The sequence below is a fragment of the Podarcis tiliguerta genome (genome assembly GCF_965153285.1).
Source record: "Podarcis tiliguerta genome assembly, chromosome: 13".
Lineage (NCBI taxonomy): Eukaryota > Metazoa > Chordata > Lepidosauria > Squamata > Lacertidae > Podarcis > Podarcis tiliguerta.
Window position 1 is genome coordinate 29,667,936 of NC_139546.1, and position 20,779 is coordinate 29,688,714.

General features: G+C 39.8%; 3 protein-coding genes and 1 long non-coding RNA gene across 4 annotated transcripts in view; 3 read left to right on the forward strand and 1 right to left on the reverse strand.

Moving 5' to 3' along the window:
• Positions 1-13,397, reverse strand: part of LOC310663458 — a 143,059-nt gene extending 129,662 nt beyond the window's left edge. Inside the window, exon 1 of the long non-coding RNA XR_014504498.1 lies at positions 13,218-13,397. This is a non-coding gene — a long non-coding RNA (uncharacterized lncRNA). The remainder of the gene's footprint in view (positions 1-13,217) is intronic.
• Positions 3,449-4,063, forward strand: LOC310662568 (olfactory receptor 14A2-like; the record flags this gene model as incomplete). Its single annotated transcript, XM_083409506.1, has 1 exon — positions 3,449-4,063. The coding sequence occupies one exon, from the start codon at positions 3,449-3,451 to the stop codon at positions 4,061-4,063; it is 615 nt and encodes a 204-aa protein (XP_083265632.1).
• Positions 9,633-10,589, forward strand: LOC310662569 (olfactory receptor 14A16-like; the record flags this gene model as incomplete). The annotated part of the gene is made up of 1 exon (XM_083409507.1): positions 9,633-10,589. The coding sequence occupies exon 1, from the start codon at positions 9,792-9,794 to the stop codon at positions 10,587-10,589; it is 798 nt and encodes a 265-aa protein (XP_083265633.1). The 5' UTR covers positions 9,633-9,791.
• A 2,186-nt stretch (positions 13,398-15,583) lies between the features above and the next one.
• On the forward strand, positions 15,584-16,540 carry LOC310662147 (olfactory receptor 14A16-like; the record flags this gene model as incomplete). Its single annotated transcript, XM_083408918.1, has 1 exon — positions 15,584-16,540. Exon 1 carries the CDS (start codon positions 15,665-15,667, stop codon positions 16,538-16,540), a length of 876 nt encoding a protein of 291 aa, XP_083265044.1. The 5' UTR covers positions 15,584-15,664.
• Positions 16,541-20,779: the final 4,239 nt, after the last annotated feature.

Below are 20,779 nucleotides of genomic sequence, written 5' to 3' on the forward strand. Positions count from 1 at the left end.
CTTCCCATAAGAAGAACACCTGCCTGTTTTTTTACCGACAAAGAGTTAAAATGTCTCCAGTGTTGTTACTAGGGAGAGTTGTATCTTTTAGAAACCCTGGAAAGTGGTCATGTTTCCCACCTCCCATCTTTAGTGAGGGAATCTGACACAGTGGCCACTGACACAATTCTCATAATCTTAAAAAACAAAACCACATCCTTTTGGAAAATTGAGTTCCACGTGGGGAAAGTAATTCTACACAGGAAATTGGGGGTAAGCTTCCCAGAACAGACAGAGTTCATCCTATTTGTGATAGCGTATGGGAATACAGAACCATTGCTTGGAGAAAAAACTAGTCATGCTCTGGGATTCACTGAAAGATGACACACAATTTGCCAATCAAAAGTCATTCACGTTGAACAGAGGTACCCTTATATTTTTGGAGGAATGGGCAAAGTGAACGATGTATATAAAATCTAAATACTATAGCCAAAAAGACAAGAGACACATGTTCCTTGCAAAATTCCTTTGGACCTCACAAGGCTGGAAGTACTCAAATGTATGGAATCTTTATGAATAAATGAAAAGAACTTCATGTTCTGCAGACATGGCATTCTAACATAATCTAAAGATTTGAACACAATATTCTGATTATGAATTGTCCATTGTTACCTCCAGAGTAGGCATAGGAACTGCTTTTATAATGGATGTTTTTTATAAAAAAAAACCCCAAAACCACCAAATGTTAACTTTTTAATTTATGTATTCATATGTCAGTCACTATATTTTACCCAGGGCAACCAAAGTGAACAGTGATACACATTAAATCTCACATAGATATGGAAACTCTGGAGACAAGTAGTATGTGCTACACGCCCTCTCACCAACCCCAAAAGCAACCACACACAAATAGAAGTAGAGGTGCTGGCCCTTGTATTTGAATGTAAAAAATCCACAAATTTATATTTGGATACCAATATTAGCAGAAGCAGATGAGAAACCCCATGTCTGCATTGCAAATGGTAGTTTCAAGGATACCCTTCCAACTATTCCCCCCCCCCCGGTGAAATACTATAGTATTTCCTTAGAGTTATTATTATTATTTTACTACTTATTAGATTTAAAAACCAACCCTCATCACAAGCTCTCATGGCAGTTCAGAAGATAAACACCTGGGTGAAATTTAGAGCATTGACCAAAACACAGCGGGGGGGGGGGGGGGGGGAGAGAAGGTACGGGGAACACTGAGCCAGTCATACGTCATACAACTCAGTACCATGAAAATAAATAGAAACATTATTTAAATAAAAACATTATTTAAAACGAAAGAAAGAAATGAGTCTGAGAAAGTCCAGTTGAAACCAGAAGGTTCCAGACAGACTTATGTAGCAATATTATTATTTTAAATATTAGAAAGTGTGCTGTCTAAAAACTGGAACTTTTGTTTTGTTTTGTTTTTTACATACATTGATTATTTGTGTTAGACTCCTGGGGCTAAGTCTTTAGAAACACTGCTTTTATTTTAGTAGAACTCCTGAGTCCAATTTTCCAGAGACACAATAGCTAATTTGTTTTGGGCTCTTGAGACCAAACTCTGAGGAGTGCATTATATATGTGTGTGTGTGTGTGTGTGTGTGTGTGTGTGTGTGTATACACACACATATACACATATACATACACAGAGAGAGAGAGAGAGAGAGAGAGAGAGAGAGAGAGAGAGAGAGATTATAATTTTCCACTCCATGTTAAAAGCTTCATTCTGCAAGAGTATACCCATATGTTCAATGTTACAGAACAAAAGGATGGGGTGATTTTCTAAAATACAGATGAAAATGAAGTGATGAAGAACTTGCATCTGGAAATCTACTTTCTATTAAGGAAAAGAGTAAGATATTTACCAGTATGTTTATATCTTTTGTGATACCTGGGTAGTTTTCAGAGGACTAAACGCAGACAATACTTCTATACTGTATTGTGTAGAATGGGAAAACGTGCTTGTTGTGGTTCCTGCAACTTATTTAGACTCACGTAGAATACCCAATGATCTGGCTTCCATGACATGCTAAACCAAATTTTATCTTAGGAAGACTGCACAAATATTGAATCTCATGGAGAGAAGAGTACAGTAGCTTTGCTCCTCCATGATGCTTTTTACGGTCAGCTCAAGCTACACCAAGTTTTGTTTTAGCCTATCATCCAAGCCAAGACTAGTGGTTAGACTCTTTCCTCACCAACCATGAATATTAACCAAGAAAAAAACAGCTCCAAGTGAGTGAGAAGGGAGCTGAAGAAGCTTGCCTTGGCTTAGCATAATGTGGCAGCCAAAATATCTGGGTAAGCGCAAAGCAGTTGTAAGCCTATACATTTTACATGCAAAACAATGTGGTTTGTGTGCAGCATGCATTAAGGTTGAAAACATATAACAAAGATAAAAATAGTTGAAACCTGTGTGATCTTAACTAAGAAGGAGTACTAAACATTAGGCCTAGAATACAACATACAGTTGAATATGAGCCAAGTGTGTGAGTCTTATGGAACTATTATCCGTTACTCCAGCAAAAGACTCACTGAGTGAAGGGGGATATCAGGAATCAAGCTTTTAACATGTCCATGACCCAGATTGTTATGGACATTGGAATTTAATAGAAGAAACTTGATTTTGAATTTGCATCATACAGGCAGCAAGTTATATTTAAGAGTTACTTCAGTTTTGACCATGAATTACAATATCAAAATATGTTTTGTAAATATGGGTATTCTCTCAAGGTGCATCTGCCCTCAGCATATTTCCACATACAAAGCAAGTAAGGAAATGATGGCAGAAGGACTCCTGTGTTCCTCCTCTAGAATTCAATCAACATCAAGAACTTGTAAACACCACAATCTACTAGTTTTGAAACAGTAGTAGTTTTTTTAAAAAAATAATGATATCCATATGGAATTGGAAGCTAAATTCTCATTTGAATAAAAAATAATTGTTTCTCCTTTTTTGTTCACTTCTTTCTTTTACCTTCAACATCCAAAAATCCTCTTCAAAAGTAGTAAATATTTGTTATAACTAGAGGACTTAAACCTATACTTATCTTCCTGTTTTCTTCTAGAAGCACCAATCATTTTAGTAATGAATGCAAAGATAGGCAATGAATCTGAATTTCTGCTCCTGGAGCTTTCAGCAATACGAGAACTGCAGATTCTACACTTCTCTCTGTTCCTGGCATTGTATCTGGCAACTGTATTTGGGAATCTTCTCATCATCTCTGCTGTAGCTTTTGACCACCACCTTCACACTCCCATGTACTTCTTTCTGATGAACTTGGCCATCCAGGACATAGGGGCTGTTTCAGTCACCATCCCCAAATCCATCGTGAATTCTCTCATGAATACCAGACACATTTCTTACACTGGATGCGTTGCTCAAGTTCTTTTGTTTCTTTTCTTCTTATCATCTGATACTTTCCTTCTTACAGTCATGGCATATGATCGCTATGTTGCCATTTGCAATCCATTACAATATGAAATGCTGATGAACAGGGCAGCCTGCAAACAAATGGTTGCTGGTGTGTGGGTTGCTGGAATTTTTACTGCAGTCATGCACACGAGTGCAACTTTTGCAACCCCTTTCTGCTCCAACATTGTCAATCAGTTCTTTTGTGAGATCCCACAGTTACTTATACTTGCCTGCTCAAACTTCTACCTAATGGAAATTGTAGCTATAGTGGTGGGTATAATAGTTGCGTCTGGATGTTCTGTCTTCATTGTTGTCACTTATGTGCACATCTTTACTGCAGTTCTGAAAATCCCTTCTGTACAGGGAAGGAAAAAGGCGTTCTCCACTTGCATACCTCACCTTGTTGTCTTCTCTGTATTTTGGTTCACTGCATGTTTTGCTTACCTTAGGCCTCCCTCTAAGACTCCATCTGATGGGGACTTTGCATTAACTGTGATGTATAGTCTTGTTCCACCCATGTTCAACCCAATAATCTATAGCATGAGAAATAAGGAGATCAAAAATGCTTTATCAAAACTGTTGGGTTTGAGGCAATCTTCTCTAGATATATCTTCCAGGATTGTTCTGAAAAGGTGAACTCTCTGTGTGTAAGAATAATTAAAGGGAGTTCCTGAAACACATCATCATTGCCAGTTACAGCTTCCAGATAAATTTAGCTATGCAGATTCAACATCTGCCCTGTGTCACATGGTCATCTTGCTTTTATGCAGCTCAGTTGGATCATTCACGCTTTTGCTTTTCAGATCACATGCCTTGTTGATGTACCCATTTATGTACTTACTTATAGCCCCCTGATCTGTTGCATGATTCTAAAAGTGGCCTACAGCAGGCTGAACACATTTCAGCAGACCTTAATCCTCTGATTTATGGATAGTAAGAGGCCATATTTCCTCTCTGCTCTGTCCCCCAACAGCATGCAAACAGTGATTTGAACAGAGTATTCAGGATTTCACAAAAGTGATGACACCTAGATGAACATATTGGGGCGGGGGGGGGGGAGGAAGGAATTCACAGATTTACTGGAATGTGAATTAACATCTCAAGAAGAGAAGTACATGCAGTTTGGAGGCAGTCATAGAAACAAACACTGTCCTCTGATAAGGAAGTGTCACAGTGCTTGCAAAAATACAACCTACAAAATTATGTTGCCATCTAAGGCAGGATTAGAAGAAAATACAGGACAACGCAGAGACAGACTTTTGCATCACTACTGTAATAAAAACAGACCGGGTGCAAGGGAATGGACCACTCTCTTAGAGACAAATGTGAGGGTATAAGAGCTGGACACAGGAGCACAGGTAAATGTGATTGTGATGGACAGACCTTGAGTCAGCAACTAGTCAGAGTTGTTTAGAACAAAAGCCAATCTGGAGTCACAAATGCAGAATTTGACAGTTAAACAGATAGAGGGATTGCATATTGGCTAGAAAGGGATTGTATGTCATTTAGATAGGAACCTAGGGAGACATGGACATGCCTTGATTGGAATTAGGAATTAGTTAAACAGGGATTACCAATTTGATTCCCTGAGGGGGAATTAAACAGTTCTAGATGGGGCTGTGAGATTGTTGCTAGGACAAATGCCAATTATAGGTGAAAACTGTCTAACCTAAGAAGAGGTTTCAGTAAGAATGCTGACTGAGGTTTTAAAGTTCTCTGTAAATAGTGTCTGCCTGAAACTAGATATTGTGCCTCACATAAATAAGCATGTCTAAAATGAAGTGTTGTGCCTTAAAAGAGTTATCATTAAACTGGAACCCAAATGAGTTTAAATACATTAAAAGTTTATTTTTCTTCCACGCCAGTAAAGTTAGCAAGAATGTATAAAGTGTTTAATAAATGTTGGAAATGTAAAGAAAAAGAAGGAACATTTTATCATATGTGGTGGGAATGTAAAAAGATGAAAGGCTTCTGGGAAATGATATATAATGAATTGAAAAAAATGTTGAAATATACATTTGTCAAGAAACTAGAGGCATTTTTGTTAGGAATGGTAGGAAATGAAATAAATAGAAAAGATTGTAAACTTTTTCTATATGCAGTAACAGCGGCAAGGATACTACTGGCCCAAAAATGGAAACAAGAAGAATTACCAACGATGGAAGAATGGAGAATGAAATTAATGGACTATGCAGAACTTGATAAATTAACAGGAAGGATCCGAAACCTACGGGATCATAGGTTCACCGAGGACTTTGGTAAATTTGTAGATTATTTGAAAAGTATATGTGATAAACAAACAACGTTTGTTGGTTTGCAAGAGGCTCTGTGAAAGAATAATATTAGAAATATTGTAAAAAAGGGAGTAGGGAAGGAGAAGGTTCTTTTTACTAAAAGGCAATATTAAATGAAGAAATGCGGAAGAAAGAATAAAAAGGGAGGATTCGCAGAAGAGCTGAGGGAAGTCCAAAAGATTGTATCTGTGGAAAATACTTGTGATGTACTTTTAATTTTGTATTGTAAAATGAATAAAAATATTTATTAAAAAAAGTTTATTTTTCTTCCTTCTCACTACTTTGAACCTCTGCGTTGGCAAGAAGGGGACACAGGGCATCCTTCACATACCTGTAAGTAGAACACCTGGCTGCAGTTTAAATAAACACACATTACCACAAAGATTTTAAACTGTTACTTGGGAAAGTTGAATTGTTTAAACACCTAGAAAATGAATCATGTTGTCCAGCTCTGATCTTTGGTGAGGGACTCTGACACAGAGATCACTGGCACAATCTTTCAAAATCTTAAAAATACAATAAAAAGCCTTGTCCTTTTAGAAAACAAAATAGAAGACAGGAAGTTCACATTGGGGAAGTAATTCCACACGAAGAATTCCTAGATCCAAAGCTTCCTAGATCCAACAGACATCAAGTTGCTAGGTAGGTGGAGTTAGCAGACTCCAAGCAGTCTCTGTCCCTCCACTCTGCTGCTTCCTGGAACAAGCTGCAGTTGTAGCATGGCTCCCAGCTACAAAAGAGCCCAAGTGAACTGAATCTTCCCAAAATGTGATTTTACAGCCTGCATCTTTGCTAACTGAAAGATTGCATCTTCCTTTCTGTAATGAAACCAAGCTATTTTCCTTTTAAGTCATTTAGAACATTTTACTTCTTTGTTTTGTTTTGTTTTGGTTTGTTTACTTCCAATGGATGGAGATTTGCCTGCTGCAACTTTTGAAACTATGTGAGTAGATATCTTCACCTACTTGCTAAGCTAAAGTGTCTATCATTTATTATAGCTGAAGTATTTTCAGGGAAAATGTTTGTTTAAAGGTGGATGGTGGCAGATGCAAATCCAAGTATATTTTAATGTGCTTGGAGAAATAATAATAATAATAATAATAATAATAATAATAATAATAATTTTATTTTTATCCTGCCTTCCCCAGCCGAAGCCAGGCTCTGGGTGGCTAACAACAATAAAATAATACAAAAAATCAAAATTGTATCAACTCTACTATGAGAGTTTGAAGAACCTCCCTTCCAAACCTCTTTCTGCAACAAAATTACACAAAAATAGTCACAATTGAGAATCGAACTTGAGAGCTATCTTTTCCCAGGCATGGGATACCTCAGATTTTCAGGAATGATAATGACCCTCAGATTGCATCACAAGTATTTAAGAAGTTTACTATATATATTTTTTCAATGTTGCCTCTAGTCCCACATACAGAGGCTTCAGTCTAGTGGGCTGGCAGAAATCAAAGTGAAAATTGCAAAGCATTTGCTGAAAAAAAGCCTATGACTTACACAGGTTCTTATTTGGCATTACTAAATTACAGGGAACATCACCAGAAAAGGGAAGATCCCCTGCTGAGCTTCTGTTTCATGGAAAAGTCAGGACCAGACTACAATGTGCGAAGCACCTTAACTCTGACGTAGCACAAGGTGTTCAGTCTCAGTTACATAAGAGATTGAGACAAAAATAATATCACTGATCGCTTGACAACTAAAGGTGACCTCAGATAGGCAAGTATTGCAATGCAACAGAAAGCAACTCTTCTGGAGATCGAAAAGGAGAAGAAAGAATGGCAGAAGTGGGAGGAACACAGCAGAGGGGGGAAATGGTGTGGGTAATACTGAGCCAGTCGTACATCACACTATTCTCTGTATCATGAAACTAAATAAAAACGTTATTCAAAAAAGAAAGAAAGAAATGAGTGTAAGAAAGTCCAGTTGAAACCAGAGGTTCGATTAGCCAAGCACCCATTCCCACCACCCTTCTGAGAAATACTCCTCCCCACCCTCCCACTATATATGAGGGTCTGGTGACTTCTGTTTCAGAGTATCTGAAGAAGTGTTCATGCACACGAAAGCTTATATCCAGAATAACTTAGTTGGTTTCTAAGCTGCTACCGGACAATTTTTTTAAAAAGAAACTTTTTGGGTGGAAGGATTCTTTTAAAGACTGTTTTAGGACTTTTTTTTTTTAAGGACTTGATTCTTTAAAAGGATTTTTTTGGGAAGGTTTTTTTTAAATAATCTTTTTCAATATTTTTTTATTTCGATTATGGCAGACCAACACAGCTACCTACCTAATTCTAGAAGGTTCTAGAGAGACTATTTGTGTTAGAATCATGTGGCCAAGTCTTTAGAAACATTGCTTTAATTTTTGTGGGACTCCTGAGTTCAAGCTTCCAGGGACACACTTGATCATTTGTGTTGGGCTCTTGAGACCAAACTCTGAGGAGTGTGTTTGTGTGTGTGTGTACACATGTTATAATTTTCCACCCCATGGTAAAAGCTTCATTCTGCATGAGTATACAGATAGGTTCACTGTTCCAGAAGAAAAGGATGGGATGATTTTTTATTCTATTTTTAAAAAGATGAAAATAAAGTGATGAAGAAATTGCATCTGGAAATCAACTTTCCATTAAGGAAAAAAGTAAGATATTTAAATGTTTATAACTTTAGTGATACCTGTGTAGTTTTCAGAAGAGTAAACACAGAAAATATTTCTATAGTGTATTGTGTAGAATCAGGAAACCTGCTTGTTGCGGTCTCTCCTGGAACTTATTGAGACTTGCATAGAATACCCAATGACCTGGTTTCCATGACATACTAAACCAAATATTATCTTGGGAAGACTGCACAAATGTTGAACCTCATGGAGAGGAGAGCACAGTAGCTTTACCCCTCCATGATACTTTTTACTGTCAGCTCAAGCTGCACCAAGTTTTGTTTCAGCATGTCATCCAAAACAGGACTAGCGGTTAGCCTCTCTCCTAACCAACCATGAACTTCAACCAAGAACAAACCTTCACTGCAGCTCCAAGTGAGTGAGGAGAGAGGTGAAGCACCTTTTCTTGTATAATGTATAATGAGGTAGCAAAAAGGTCTGGGGAGGAGCAAAGCAGTTTGAACCTATACATTTTACATGCATAACAATGTGGTTTGTGCATAGCATGCATTAAAGTTAAAAACATATAACAAAGATAAGAACAGTTGAAATCTGTAACTAAGAAGGAGTACTAAACATTAGGCCTAGAATTTAGAATATAGGTGAGTATGTGCCAAGTGTGTGAGACATGTGGAACTATTATCAGTGACTCTTGCCAAAGACCTCATTGAAAGAACAGGGATATTAGGAATCAAGCTTTTAACATATACATGACCCAGATTGTTATGGACATTGCATTTAATAGAATAAACTTGATTTTGAATCTGCATCATATAGGCAGCAAGTTATCCCCTTATATTTGAGAGTTACTTCAGTTTTGATGCTGAATTACAATATCAAAATACCTTTTGGAAAGATGGGAATTCTCTCAAGGTACATCTGTCCTCTGCATATTGCCATATACTAAGCGAGTATGGCAATAATGGCAGTAGGACTCCTGTGTTCCTCCTCTAGCAGTGGCAGTATTAAACTTCAAGAGCTTGAGAACATCTACTAGTTTTGAAACAGTGGGAAGTTTATTTTAAAATAATGATATATTATCTATATGGAGTTGAAGGCTATCTTCTCATTTAAATAAATATTTATTGTTTCTCCTTTTTGGTTCACTTCTTTCTTTTACCTTCAACATCCCAAAACCCTCTTCAAATGTAGTAAATATTTGTTATCACAAGAGGACTTAAACCAATGTTTATCTTTCTGTTTTCTTCCAGTGACAGGAAAATTTTTATTAATGAAGGAGAAAATAAGTAATGAATCCTCTGTCTCTGAATTTCTGCTCCTGGAGTTCTCAGCAATACGAGAACTGCAGATTCTACACTTCTCACTGTTCCTGGCATTGTATCTGGCAACTGTATTTGGGAATCTTCTCATCATCTCTGCTGTAGCTTTTGACCACCACCTCCACACTCCCATGTACTTCTTTCTGATGAACTTGGCCATCCAGGACCTAGGGGCTGTTTCAGTCACCATCCCCAAATCCATCGTGAATTCTCTCATGAATACCAGACACATTTCTTACACTGGATGCGTTGCTCAAGTTCTTTTATTTGTTTTCTTCTTATCATCTGATATTTTCCTTCTTACAGTCATGGCATATGATCGCTATGTTGCCATTTGCAATCCATTACAATATGAAATGTTGATGAACAAGGCAGCCTGCAAACAAATGGTTGCTGGCGTGTGGGTCGCTGGCCTTCTGTATGCAGTCATGCACACAAGTGCAACTTTTGCAACCCCTTTCTGCTCCAACATTGTCAATCAGTTCTTTTGTGAGATCCCACAGTTACTTACACTTGCCTGCTCAAACTTCTACCTAATGGAAATTGTAGCTATAGTGGTGAGTATAATAGTTGTGTTTGGATGTTTTGTCTTCATTGTTGTCACTTATGTGCACATCTTTACTGCAGTTCTGAAAATCCCTTCTGTACAGGGAAGGAAAAAGGCGTTCTCCACTTGCATACCTCACCTTGTTGTCTTCTCCGTATTTTGTTTCACAGGATGTTTTGCTTACCTTAGGCCTCCCTCTAAGACTCCATCTGATGGGGACTTTGCATTAACTGTGATGTATAGTCTTGTACCACCCATGTTCAATCCAATAATCTATAGCATGAGGAATAAGGAGATAAAAAATGCATTATCAAAACTGTTGGGTTTGAGGAAATCTCCTCTGGATATATTTTCCAGGCTTGTTCTGAAAAGGTGTAATTAAAGGGAGTTCCTGGAATATAGCATCATTTCAAGTTAAATCTTCCTGATAAATTCATATATGCTGACTCAACATCTGCCCTATGTCACATGGTCATCTTGCATTCCTTCAGATCAGCTCAATCACACTTTTGCTTGTCAGATCTCATGGCATGTTGATAATCCATTTATGTATGTATGTATGTTGAAGTTTATATCCCATTGTTCACTTGTATGGTTTTCAAAGTGGCCTATAACAGGCTGAACACATCTCAGTAGCACTTAATCCTCTGGTTTATGGATAGTAACAGGTCATGTTTCCTGTCTACTCTGTCACCCCACATCATGCAAAGAGCCATTTTAACAGAGTATTCAGGTTTTCAAAGGAGTGACAGCACCTAGATGAAATGATTTTTGGCCTTGCCTAGATTTCATAGATTTACTGGAATGCCACACGCACACATATCTGAATTAACATCTCAGCAAAAAGTACATGCATGTTGGAGACAGTCAGAAACACAAACTGCCCTGTGATAGGGAAGTGTGAGAATGCATGGAGGAGGGAATACAACCTCTTTGCAAAAATATTTTGCCATCTAAAGGAAGTCCAGGAAAAAATACAAGAGAGAGACACATCCTCACAAGCCAATGTAGATTTTTACATCACTCCTGAAACAAGAACAGAATAGGGACCAGAGGAATTCACCATTCCCTTAGAAAGAAATGGAAGTGTGATGGAATAGCAGCATAGATAAATGTGACTGCAATGCACAGATCTTGAGTCAGCAGCAGTCAGAGTTTGTTAGAACATCAACCAATCTGGAAGAACTGGTGAGTAAAAATCACAAAACTTTACTGTCAAACAGATTGGGATTGTATGTCAGTTTGATAGGCACTGTTTGTCATTTAGACAGCAACCTGGAGAGAGAAGGACCGATTCTGATTCGGATTAGGAACTACTGTAACCAAACATGGATAACCAATTTGATTCCTTGAAGGGGAATTTAAAAATCTTAGAAGGGGTTGTAACATAGTTGCTAGGGCAGTGAAACAAATGCCCATTGTAAGTGGAAATAGTCTATACTGAGAAAAAGTTTGAAGAAAAGTGCTGACTGGGGTTTTAAAGTTCAGTGTAAAGAGTGTCTGCCTGAAACTACATGCTGTGCCTTACATAAATATGCATGTATAAAATGAAGTGTTGTGCCTTTGAAGAGTAGCCATAAAGCTGGAACCCACAGTAAGTGTAAGGAAACTGAAGTCTCCAGTGTTGTTAATAAGGAGAGTTGTATCTTTTAAACAGAAAATTGCTCATGCTATCCAGTTCCTATTTTCAGTGAGAGAGTCTGACACAGAGATCACTGACACAAAGTATCAGAATCTTAAACAGCAAAACAAAACAAAAACCTAGTCCTTTTAGAAACAAAATATTAGACCGTAGTTTTACACTGGAGAAGTAATTCCACACAGATAATGTTGGTATAATTCCGTTCCACCTTAAGAACAGACGTGTGGAATTGTTGTATGTCACATGCCTGTTTACACTCCAGCACAGCTTGCTGGGAACTTTCATTTTGTGTATATCTATTGCTTATGCTGCTTGCTTTGGACATGAAGGGGATCAGATATGTTTTCCTTTTGTCCTGATGTATGCTAAATAAACTGCTTGTAAATATGCTCACACATACTTCTGTTGCGTGGTGTTATCTCTGCTGATTAGAGCATGCCCTAGCTTTTGAAGTTTGGGTCACTGATTCATGTGGCACCAAGGACTGGAGTTTGTCCGGTACACCAGCTGGTGGGATGGAGCCAGCTGGGGGCCTGCCAATTGCCCCTGCTTCCTTGGTTGTATGCCAACAGAGAATTGAGGGTCAGCTTCCAAGATCAGATGGAGGCCATCCCATTTACAATATTATGTGAATACAGAACTTTTGCTAAGACTAAAAACTTTTCATGCTCTGGGACTTATTGAAAGATGGCACACAATAAGCCACACAAAAGACTTAACATTGAACAGGGGTATCCTTATTTCTTTTAAGGAATAGGCAAGGTGAACATTGTATTTAAATGGAAAATACCAATACACATAAAGAGCTTGTGTTTATGCACATATTTCATATTAAATGTGCCTCCAAGGTGCACCACAAGACTTTTTGGTGCCTTGTGGCAGTCAGTTGGTAGTTCACTACTCCTCATCTAGTGGCATGTATTAGCAGAGTCTTCACAAATTTCCTGCTCCCATTAGAACAGCTTCTTCCAGAGTCCGTAGTTAATGGAAAATCTCCTTGCGTGGCGATTCCCGCCCCCTTCCACAGATGAGATAAGTAAAGACAGTGGACACCAGAATTTAGGTTAATGGGCGAAAAATGGCCACAACTTTATTGATTACAGGTAAGAGCGGTATTGGCTTTAGGCATTGGCCCTAACAGACTAACCGGCATAGAACCAGGAAGGGTTAAGCACCAACAGGGGAAGCCCCCAAGATGCACACCCCTAGGCACTCCCCGAGGGGTTACCGCTCGGGAGCACGCTTTAGGCCCTAGCCTCCATAGGTTTCGGATGAGGCAATGCCCCCGGAGCCTTTTATCGGACTACCCTTCAACATTTGGGGGAGGTGATGGCACTCCTCCCCCCCAACTCATTTGCATGATAATACCCCTGCCAATGCCTAACCGCCACACAAGCCAGGCTCACCACCAGTACCCTCAGACCTGTAACCAATCCCTGATCCCCTGGAAAATGTCAGCAAGCCAAATATCGTTACCAGCATCAGAGAGATGCACGCCATCCCCGCGGTAGAGGGCCTCCTTGCTAAACTGGATGCCTGGGTGACCAATGACCCACCCACCCAGCGCAGCCACTCTACATGCCACCGAGCATTCCAGGATCCTCCTGGCTCTATTCACAGCCACAGGGTTTTTGGAATTCTTCCAAACACGCCTCTGAAGCAAAGATGACCAGATAATTGTTAGATTTGGATAGGAGGCCCGCAACTCCCCCAGGTCATTGAAAATATGCCGGTGGCCCTTTCATGGCAATTCTTTTTGTTAATGCTGGGAGGAATTCTGCCCAACGCATTCCCCGACGCGCAATCCAAGAAACTTCAACATTGTTTGGGAGCTCCAGTTCGCCCCCCCCCCCCCAGCCCCTGGTGACAGCACTTAATCTCGCCCAGTGGACAATGCTGTGGCCAATGATCCACAGACGCACTGTCCTGACACCTGAAAAATAAAGAGTAAGAGATACGGGTCAGGGGGCTGATGGGGAGGGGAGCATTAGCATAGTTTATGGATGTATCCCTTGTAAGCGTTAGAGCTCCAGCGCCCCATATCCATTATCCTATCTGCCGGCAAACCCATGTGCACGGCAGTGGTCGCAGCCCCAATGCGGAAAGAATGTGCGGCGTACTCCTCAGATGGGAGCCCAATGGCGGCGATTGCTTTGTGCATAACCCTCATGAACTGGTGCTTTGACAGGCGAGAGCCATCCTCGTGTATGAAAAAAGGGCCACTAGCTTTTGGTTTTAAGCACAAGAACTTTCTTGCGTCCTTTACTGGGCAAGGGCCGGCCTTCTGTGTAGCTTGCAGGCAGATTAGGGCCCCTCTCCCAAGTTGATCGGTCTTTGAGCTGTGAATTTTTTGAATTACCTCCGAGCTTGACAAGGTCACGTCCTCCAAGAGGAGCCCCCTGTTATTTCTATCCGGTTGGTCCTCACAGACCACCTCACCTATGCGCAGAGCGCCAAAGAAGGCGAACGAAAAAACTGTGGAAAATAACCTGGCCTCATACCTAGACCAGCAGATGACCCTGAGCTTCTTGCGTATTTGAATGAGTATGTCAAAAGTTATAGGTCTCCTGCTATCTGAGCTAGGGGGCTGGGATCTACGCCAGCCCTCCAAAAGCTTCCGCACCACGAAGTGTGCGCAAGGGTCCACCGAGAACATAGCTTTGCAGAAGAACGATATTGCTGCGGAATGAATATTGAGGGTTTTGGGAGAAAAAGAGGAAAGAATAGCAGAAGTAGGAAGAACACAGTGGAGGGGGGGCGGATACTGAGCTGGTCATATCTCACACAAGTATTTTAAATATTATACAGTAAGTTGTTTTGAAACAGGATGGTTTAGTTGCATGTTTTCAGTATTTGTGTTAGACCCATGGGGCAAAGTCTTAAAAAAAACCATGGTTGTTTCGTGTAGGACCCTTGAGTCCAAGCATCCAGGAAAACAATTGCTATTTTGTTTGGGGCTCTTGAGACCAAGCTCCCAAGAACATAAATATAATGATGGTACTAATTTTTCACCCCATGGTAAAATCATCGTTCTGCAAGCATATACAAACATTTTCACTGTCTCAGAAGAAAAGGACGGAGAGCTTTTTTAAAAAGAAAAAAAAAATCCACGAGTGGCTAGAAGAATACAGAACATCCTAAAGTAATGAAGAAATTGCATCTCGAAATCTATTTTTTATCAAGAAAAATAGTAAGATGTTTATATTTTTATAACATTAGTTATACCTGGATAGCTTTCGGAGAACAAAATGCAGACAATGCTACTATAGTCTATTGTGTAGAATGGGAAATACTGCTTGTTTTAGGTTTTTCCTGAAACCTGACATAGACTGCACATAGAAAAACCAGTGACCTGGTTTCCATGACAAGCTAAGCCAAATTTCTTTCTGCTGTAGTCACATACATGAATAAATTTCTATACTGTTTGGGTAGTTCTGCCCCTATAATTCCCAGAAGAAAAAGCACTACTTAGCAGTAGTTTATCTTAGGACGATGGTGCAGTATCAATATGGAGTTGAAAGCTAAGTTCTCCTTTAGATGAAGATTTATTATTACACTATTTTGTTCACTTCTTTCTTTTAAATCTATTTCCCACAAAAACCACATCCAAAGCAGTATTGGTTACCAAATATAAGTTATCAGAAGAGTACATAAACCTATACTTATCTTCCTGTTTTCTTCTAGAAGCACCAATCATTTTAGTAATGAATGCAAAGATAGCCAATGAATCCTCTGTCTCTGAATTTGTACTCCAGGAGTTTTCAGCTGTACGGAAACTGCAGATTCTACACTTCTCTCTGTTCCTGGTATTGTACATGATAATTGTATTTGGGAATCTTCTCATCATCTCTGCCATAGCTTTTGACCACCACCTTCACACTCCCATGTACTTCTTTCTGATGAACTTGGCCATCCAGGACCTAGGGGCTGTTTCAGTCACCATCCCCAAATCCATCGTGAATTCTCTCATGAATACCAGACACATTTCTTATGCTGGATGCGTTGCTCAAGTGCTCTTATTCTTTTTCTTTGTATCATCTGATGTTGCCCTTCTTACAGTCATGGCATATGATCGCTATGTTGCCATTTGCAATCCATTACAATATGAAATGGTGATGAACAGGGCAGTCTGCAAACAAATGGTTGCTGGTGTGTGGGTTGCTGGAATTTTTAATGCAGTCATGCACACGAGTGCAACTTTTGCAACCACTTTCTGCTCCAACATTGTCAATCAGTTTTTCTGTGAGGTCCCACAGTTACTTACACTTGCCTGCTCAAACTTCTACCTAATGGAAATTGGAGCTATAGTGGTGAGTCTAATACTTGTGTCTGGATGTTTTGTCTTCATTGTTGTCACTTATGTACACATCTTTACTGTGGTTGTGAAACTCCCTTCTATTCAGGGAAGGAAAAAAGCCTTCTCCACTTGCATACCACACCTGGTTGTCTTCTCCTTATTTTGTTTCACAGGATGTTTTGCTTACTTTAGGCCTCCCTCAAAAATTCCATCTAATGGGGACTTTGCAATAACTGTGATGTATACCGTTGTACCATCCATGTTCAATCCAATAATTTACAGCATGAGAAATAAGGAGATTAAAAATGCTGTATCAAAGCTCTTGGGTGTGAAGCACTCTTCTATTAATATCTTTTCCAGACTTATCCTGAAAAGGTTACATTTCTTTCTGTAGGTCTAAGCATAAGGAACTGTGGAGATATCATGACCAGTTACAGCTTCTAGATACATTTTGATATGCAGACTCAAAATCTGCTGGGTGTCAAAAGAACCTCCAGCGTAGATATACCATTAACATTGTTGCTTCTCTGTTCACATAGCCTGTTAATTATGCATTTAGAGAGGGACTGTCTATCATTTAGTGCATCTCTAACCCTTTCTCTTCTCCAACAGCATTCATCTGATAAAGCGTGTTCTCCAATAAATGAGAGCACGTGTTGCGGTGTGGGCCACCGGGCCAGGCCTCTTGTTGCCAGGCTGGTTAATAGTTATTGCCTGGCATCTGTGATTGGATAACCGGGTTGCTGGGGCAAATTGTATGTTGCAAATTGAGTGGGTGGGACCATAGTCTTTAAATATTGGTGCACTCTGGTTTCTCTTTCTCTTTGCAGAGTGCATCGGATCACCCGCCCACCCGCCCTCTTTTCCAGTTGACCTTGCTTTGCCTGTCATGGGGTCGTCTGCCTTGGCGCAGGGGCCTAGTAGGAATTTTGCCATTTGGTGATTGGCTGTGCCATTCGGTTTTTGCCTACTACTCTGCAATTCGTCACAACTTGTAAGGTTGCGGTTAGGCATTGGTTATAATATGCTGGTGGTGGAGGGGGCTGAACAGGCGGTGCCTGCCCCTCCTATTGCGATGAAGGTAATTCCATTAAAGGAATCCTGGGGCTTGCCATGATTTCGTCCAATCCCTGTTATGGGACCAGGGCCGCCCAATCCCTGTTATGGGAATCCTTGTTATAGGACCGGGCAGGCAAGCTTTCGGGGAGCTGCTGGGGAGAGCGGCGTGGGTCCGACGCTTAGCTCAGGTGACCCCCCAGTTTGACTTTCTTTTCTACTGGCTACCGATCGGACCTCGGGATGCCAGTTCTGTCCCAGGCGGGGGGACAGATAGTCATAACCAATGTCTAAACAACCACTCACTGATTTTGTATTTTAATAAAGTTGTGGCCAAAATAGTGCCCAAAAAACCACAACTAAATTACGTGTTATGTGTGAAGTTATTTGAGGGGTGGCCTGGGGACCTACACGCGCAACAAGCTTTTCCGTAGAATGCCATTTCTTTTTATTTAAAGCTAAAATGGGTTTTCCCGAGGAAATGAGTAGGGAAAGGAGAAAACAACCCTATTCACATCCTTGGTTTCTGACTATGGAAGAAGTAAAAGTGTGGATGAGCCCTTGTTTAGGAACTTCAGATGAGACGCACCTGTTCTGATTGGATTTAGGAATTAGTTTTAGAGGGCAACCCAATTTGCTTCCCTGAGGCTGAGAAAAAAATCCTAGAAAGGGCTGTGAGATTCTTGCTAGAGTGCACAAATGTCCATTTTAGATGGAAAGAATCTATCCTGAAACTAGTTTTAAATAAGAGTGCTAACTGGGGCTTAAATGTTCTCTGTAAAGAATTTTTGCCTGAAACTATTGTGCCCCACATAAGTAACATTTCTAAAATGAAGTGTTGTACCATACCATAGTGACTATTAAGCTGGAATCCTCATTGTATACTGTATATAAAATTGTTCCAGAAGTGTCTCCTCATTACTTTGAACCTTTGGTGGCAGATAAGTGGACACAGGGCATCCTTCCCATAAGTAAAATACCTGGCTGGTGCTGCTGTTGTTTTTACCAAGAAAGAGTTAAAACAGCTGTATCTTTTAAAAACCCAGGAAGTTGGTCATGTTTCCCACCTCCCATCTTTAGTTAGGGAAATTGACACAGTGGCCACTGACACAATTTCTCAAAATCTTAAAAAACAAAACCACATACTTTCGGAAAATATAAGACTGGAGTTTCACACAGGGAAAGTAATTCCACACAGGGAGTTGGGGGTAAGCTTGAAGAAAAAACTAGTCATGCTCTGGGATTCATTGAAAGATGACACACAATTTGCCAAACAAAAGACATTCACGTTGAACAGATGTACCCTTATGTTTTTGGAGGAATGGGCAAAGTGAACGATGTATATAACATCTAAATAACATAGCCAAAAAGACAAGTGACACATGTTCCTTGCAAATTCCTTTGGACCTCACAAGGCTGGAAGTACTCAAATGTATGGAATCTGTATGAATAAATGAAAAGAACTTCATGTTCTGTAGACATGGTATGCTAACATAGTCTAAAGATTTGAACACAATATTCTGATTATGAATTGCCCATAGTTGCCTCCAGAGAAGGCACAGGAACTGCTTTAGTGAAGGGATATTCTAAAAAAATTGTTAAATGGTTAATTTATTTATTAGATTATCAGTCACTATATTTTGCCCTAAGCAACAGAAGTCTACATTAATAGACCTTAAATCCCACATACATATGGAAACTCCGGAGACAAGTGGTATGTGCTACACAGTGTCTCACCAACCGCAAAAGTAACCACGCACAAATAGAAAAAGAGCTGCTGGCCCTTGTATTTTAAAATTATAAAGTATTTGCTAAAAAAAGGCTTTGGGTCCTTGTATGGCATTTCAAAGTTACAGGGCCACATCCTTAGAGCAGGCAAGTTCCCCTGATGAACTCTTGTTTCATAGAAAACTCAGGACCAGGCTACAACGCATGTTAACACCTTAACTCTGATTTAACACAAGGTGTCCAGTCCCAGACACATAAGATACTGAGACAAAAGTGATATTATGGAACAGGGTTATGAGCACAGACTCCTCTGCAACCAAAGGTGAGGGTTGACTGCATGATGATATCTCAGGGACACATAGGGATGTTGTTAATGAAGAACTAGCTCTCAGACTGTATAAAATACAGATCTCAGATGAATCTATATTAAAATGCAATAAACGGCATCTCCTCCAGATATCCTAAATGGGAGAACACAGTGGGTAAGGGGAAATTGCATGTGCAGCACTGAGCTAGTTATACCTCACACAACTATCAAAAATGAGTATGAGAAGGTCCAGTTGAAACAAGAAGGTTCCAGAAAGACTTATATGGCATTGACATTATCATTTTTAATAGTATTACATAGTATACTTTTTAGAAACAGGAATGTAAACAAATCTAAGCGTTTTTGGTTTATTCTAGCTTAAGTATGTTCATACGTTTACATAGTTTGTATGATTCATTTTGGACTCCTGGGACCAAGGCTTAATGAACACCGCTGCTAATTTTTGTGGGACTCCTGAGTCCAAGGAACACAATTGCTGATTTGTTTGAGGCTCTTGAGACCAAACTCCCAGGAACAAAACTATAATAATAATAAATTTCCACCCCATAGTAAAATCATCTTTCTGTAAGAGTATAGAAACATTTTAGCTTTCACAGAAGACAATGAGCAGGTGATAACTTTTTTGGGGGGAAAGTCTTTGAGTGGCTAGAAGAATAAAGAACATCTTAAAATAATGAAGAAATTGCTTCTGGAAATCTATTTTCTATAAAGGAAAAGAGTAAGATGTTTATATTTTTATAACTTTAGTGATACCTGGGTAGTTTTGGAGGGTTAAGTGCAGACAATACTACTATTGTGTATTGTGTAGAATGTGAAATCCTGCTTGTTATGTGGTCTCTCCTGAAACCTATATAGACTGCACATAGAATACCCAATGTACTGGGTTCCATGACAAGCTAATTGCAAATCTTAATTTAGTGAGATTACACAAATGTGCAGCCTCCTAGATTACAGTAGGTTTGCTCCTCCATGGTCCTTTTTACTGTTAAAAAAGGTAAAGGTAAAAGACCCCTGAGAGTTAAGTCCAGTTGCAGACGACTCTGGGGTTGCGGCACTCATCTCACTTTACAGGCTGAGGAAGCTGGCGTTTGTCCGCAGACAGTTTTTCCAGGTTATGTGGCCAGCAAGACTAGGCGCAACGAAACACCAAAACCAGAGCAGCGCACGGAAACGCCATTTACCTTCCCGCCAGAGCAGTACCTATTTATCTACTTGCACTTTGATGTGTTTTTGAACTGTTAGGTTGGCAGGAGCTGTGACTGAGCAACAGGAGCTCACCCTGTTGTGCAGATTTGAACCACTGATCTTCTGATCTGCAAGCCCAAGAGGCTCAGTGGTTTAGACCACAGCGCCACCCACGTCCTTTTACTGTTATCTTAAGCTATATCAGGATTTGATTTAGCACATCATCCAAAGCAGGACTAGTGGTTAGCCTCTCTCCTCATCAGCCATGAGCTACAACCAAGAATAAACCTTCACTGCAGCTATTTGTGAGTGAAGACAAGTAAAGCAGTTATAAGC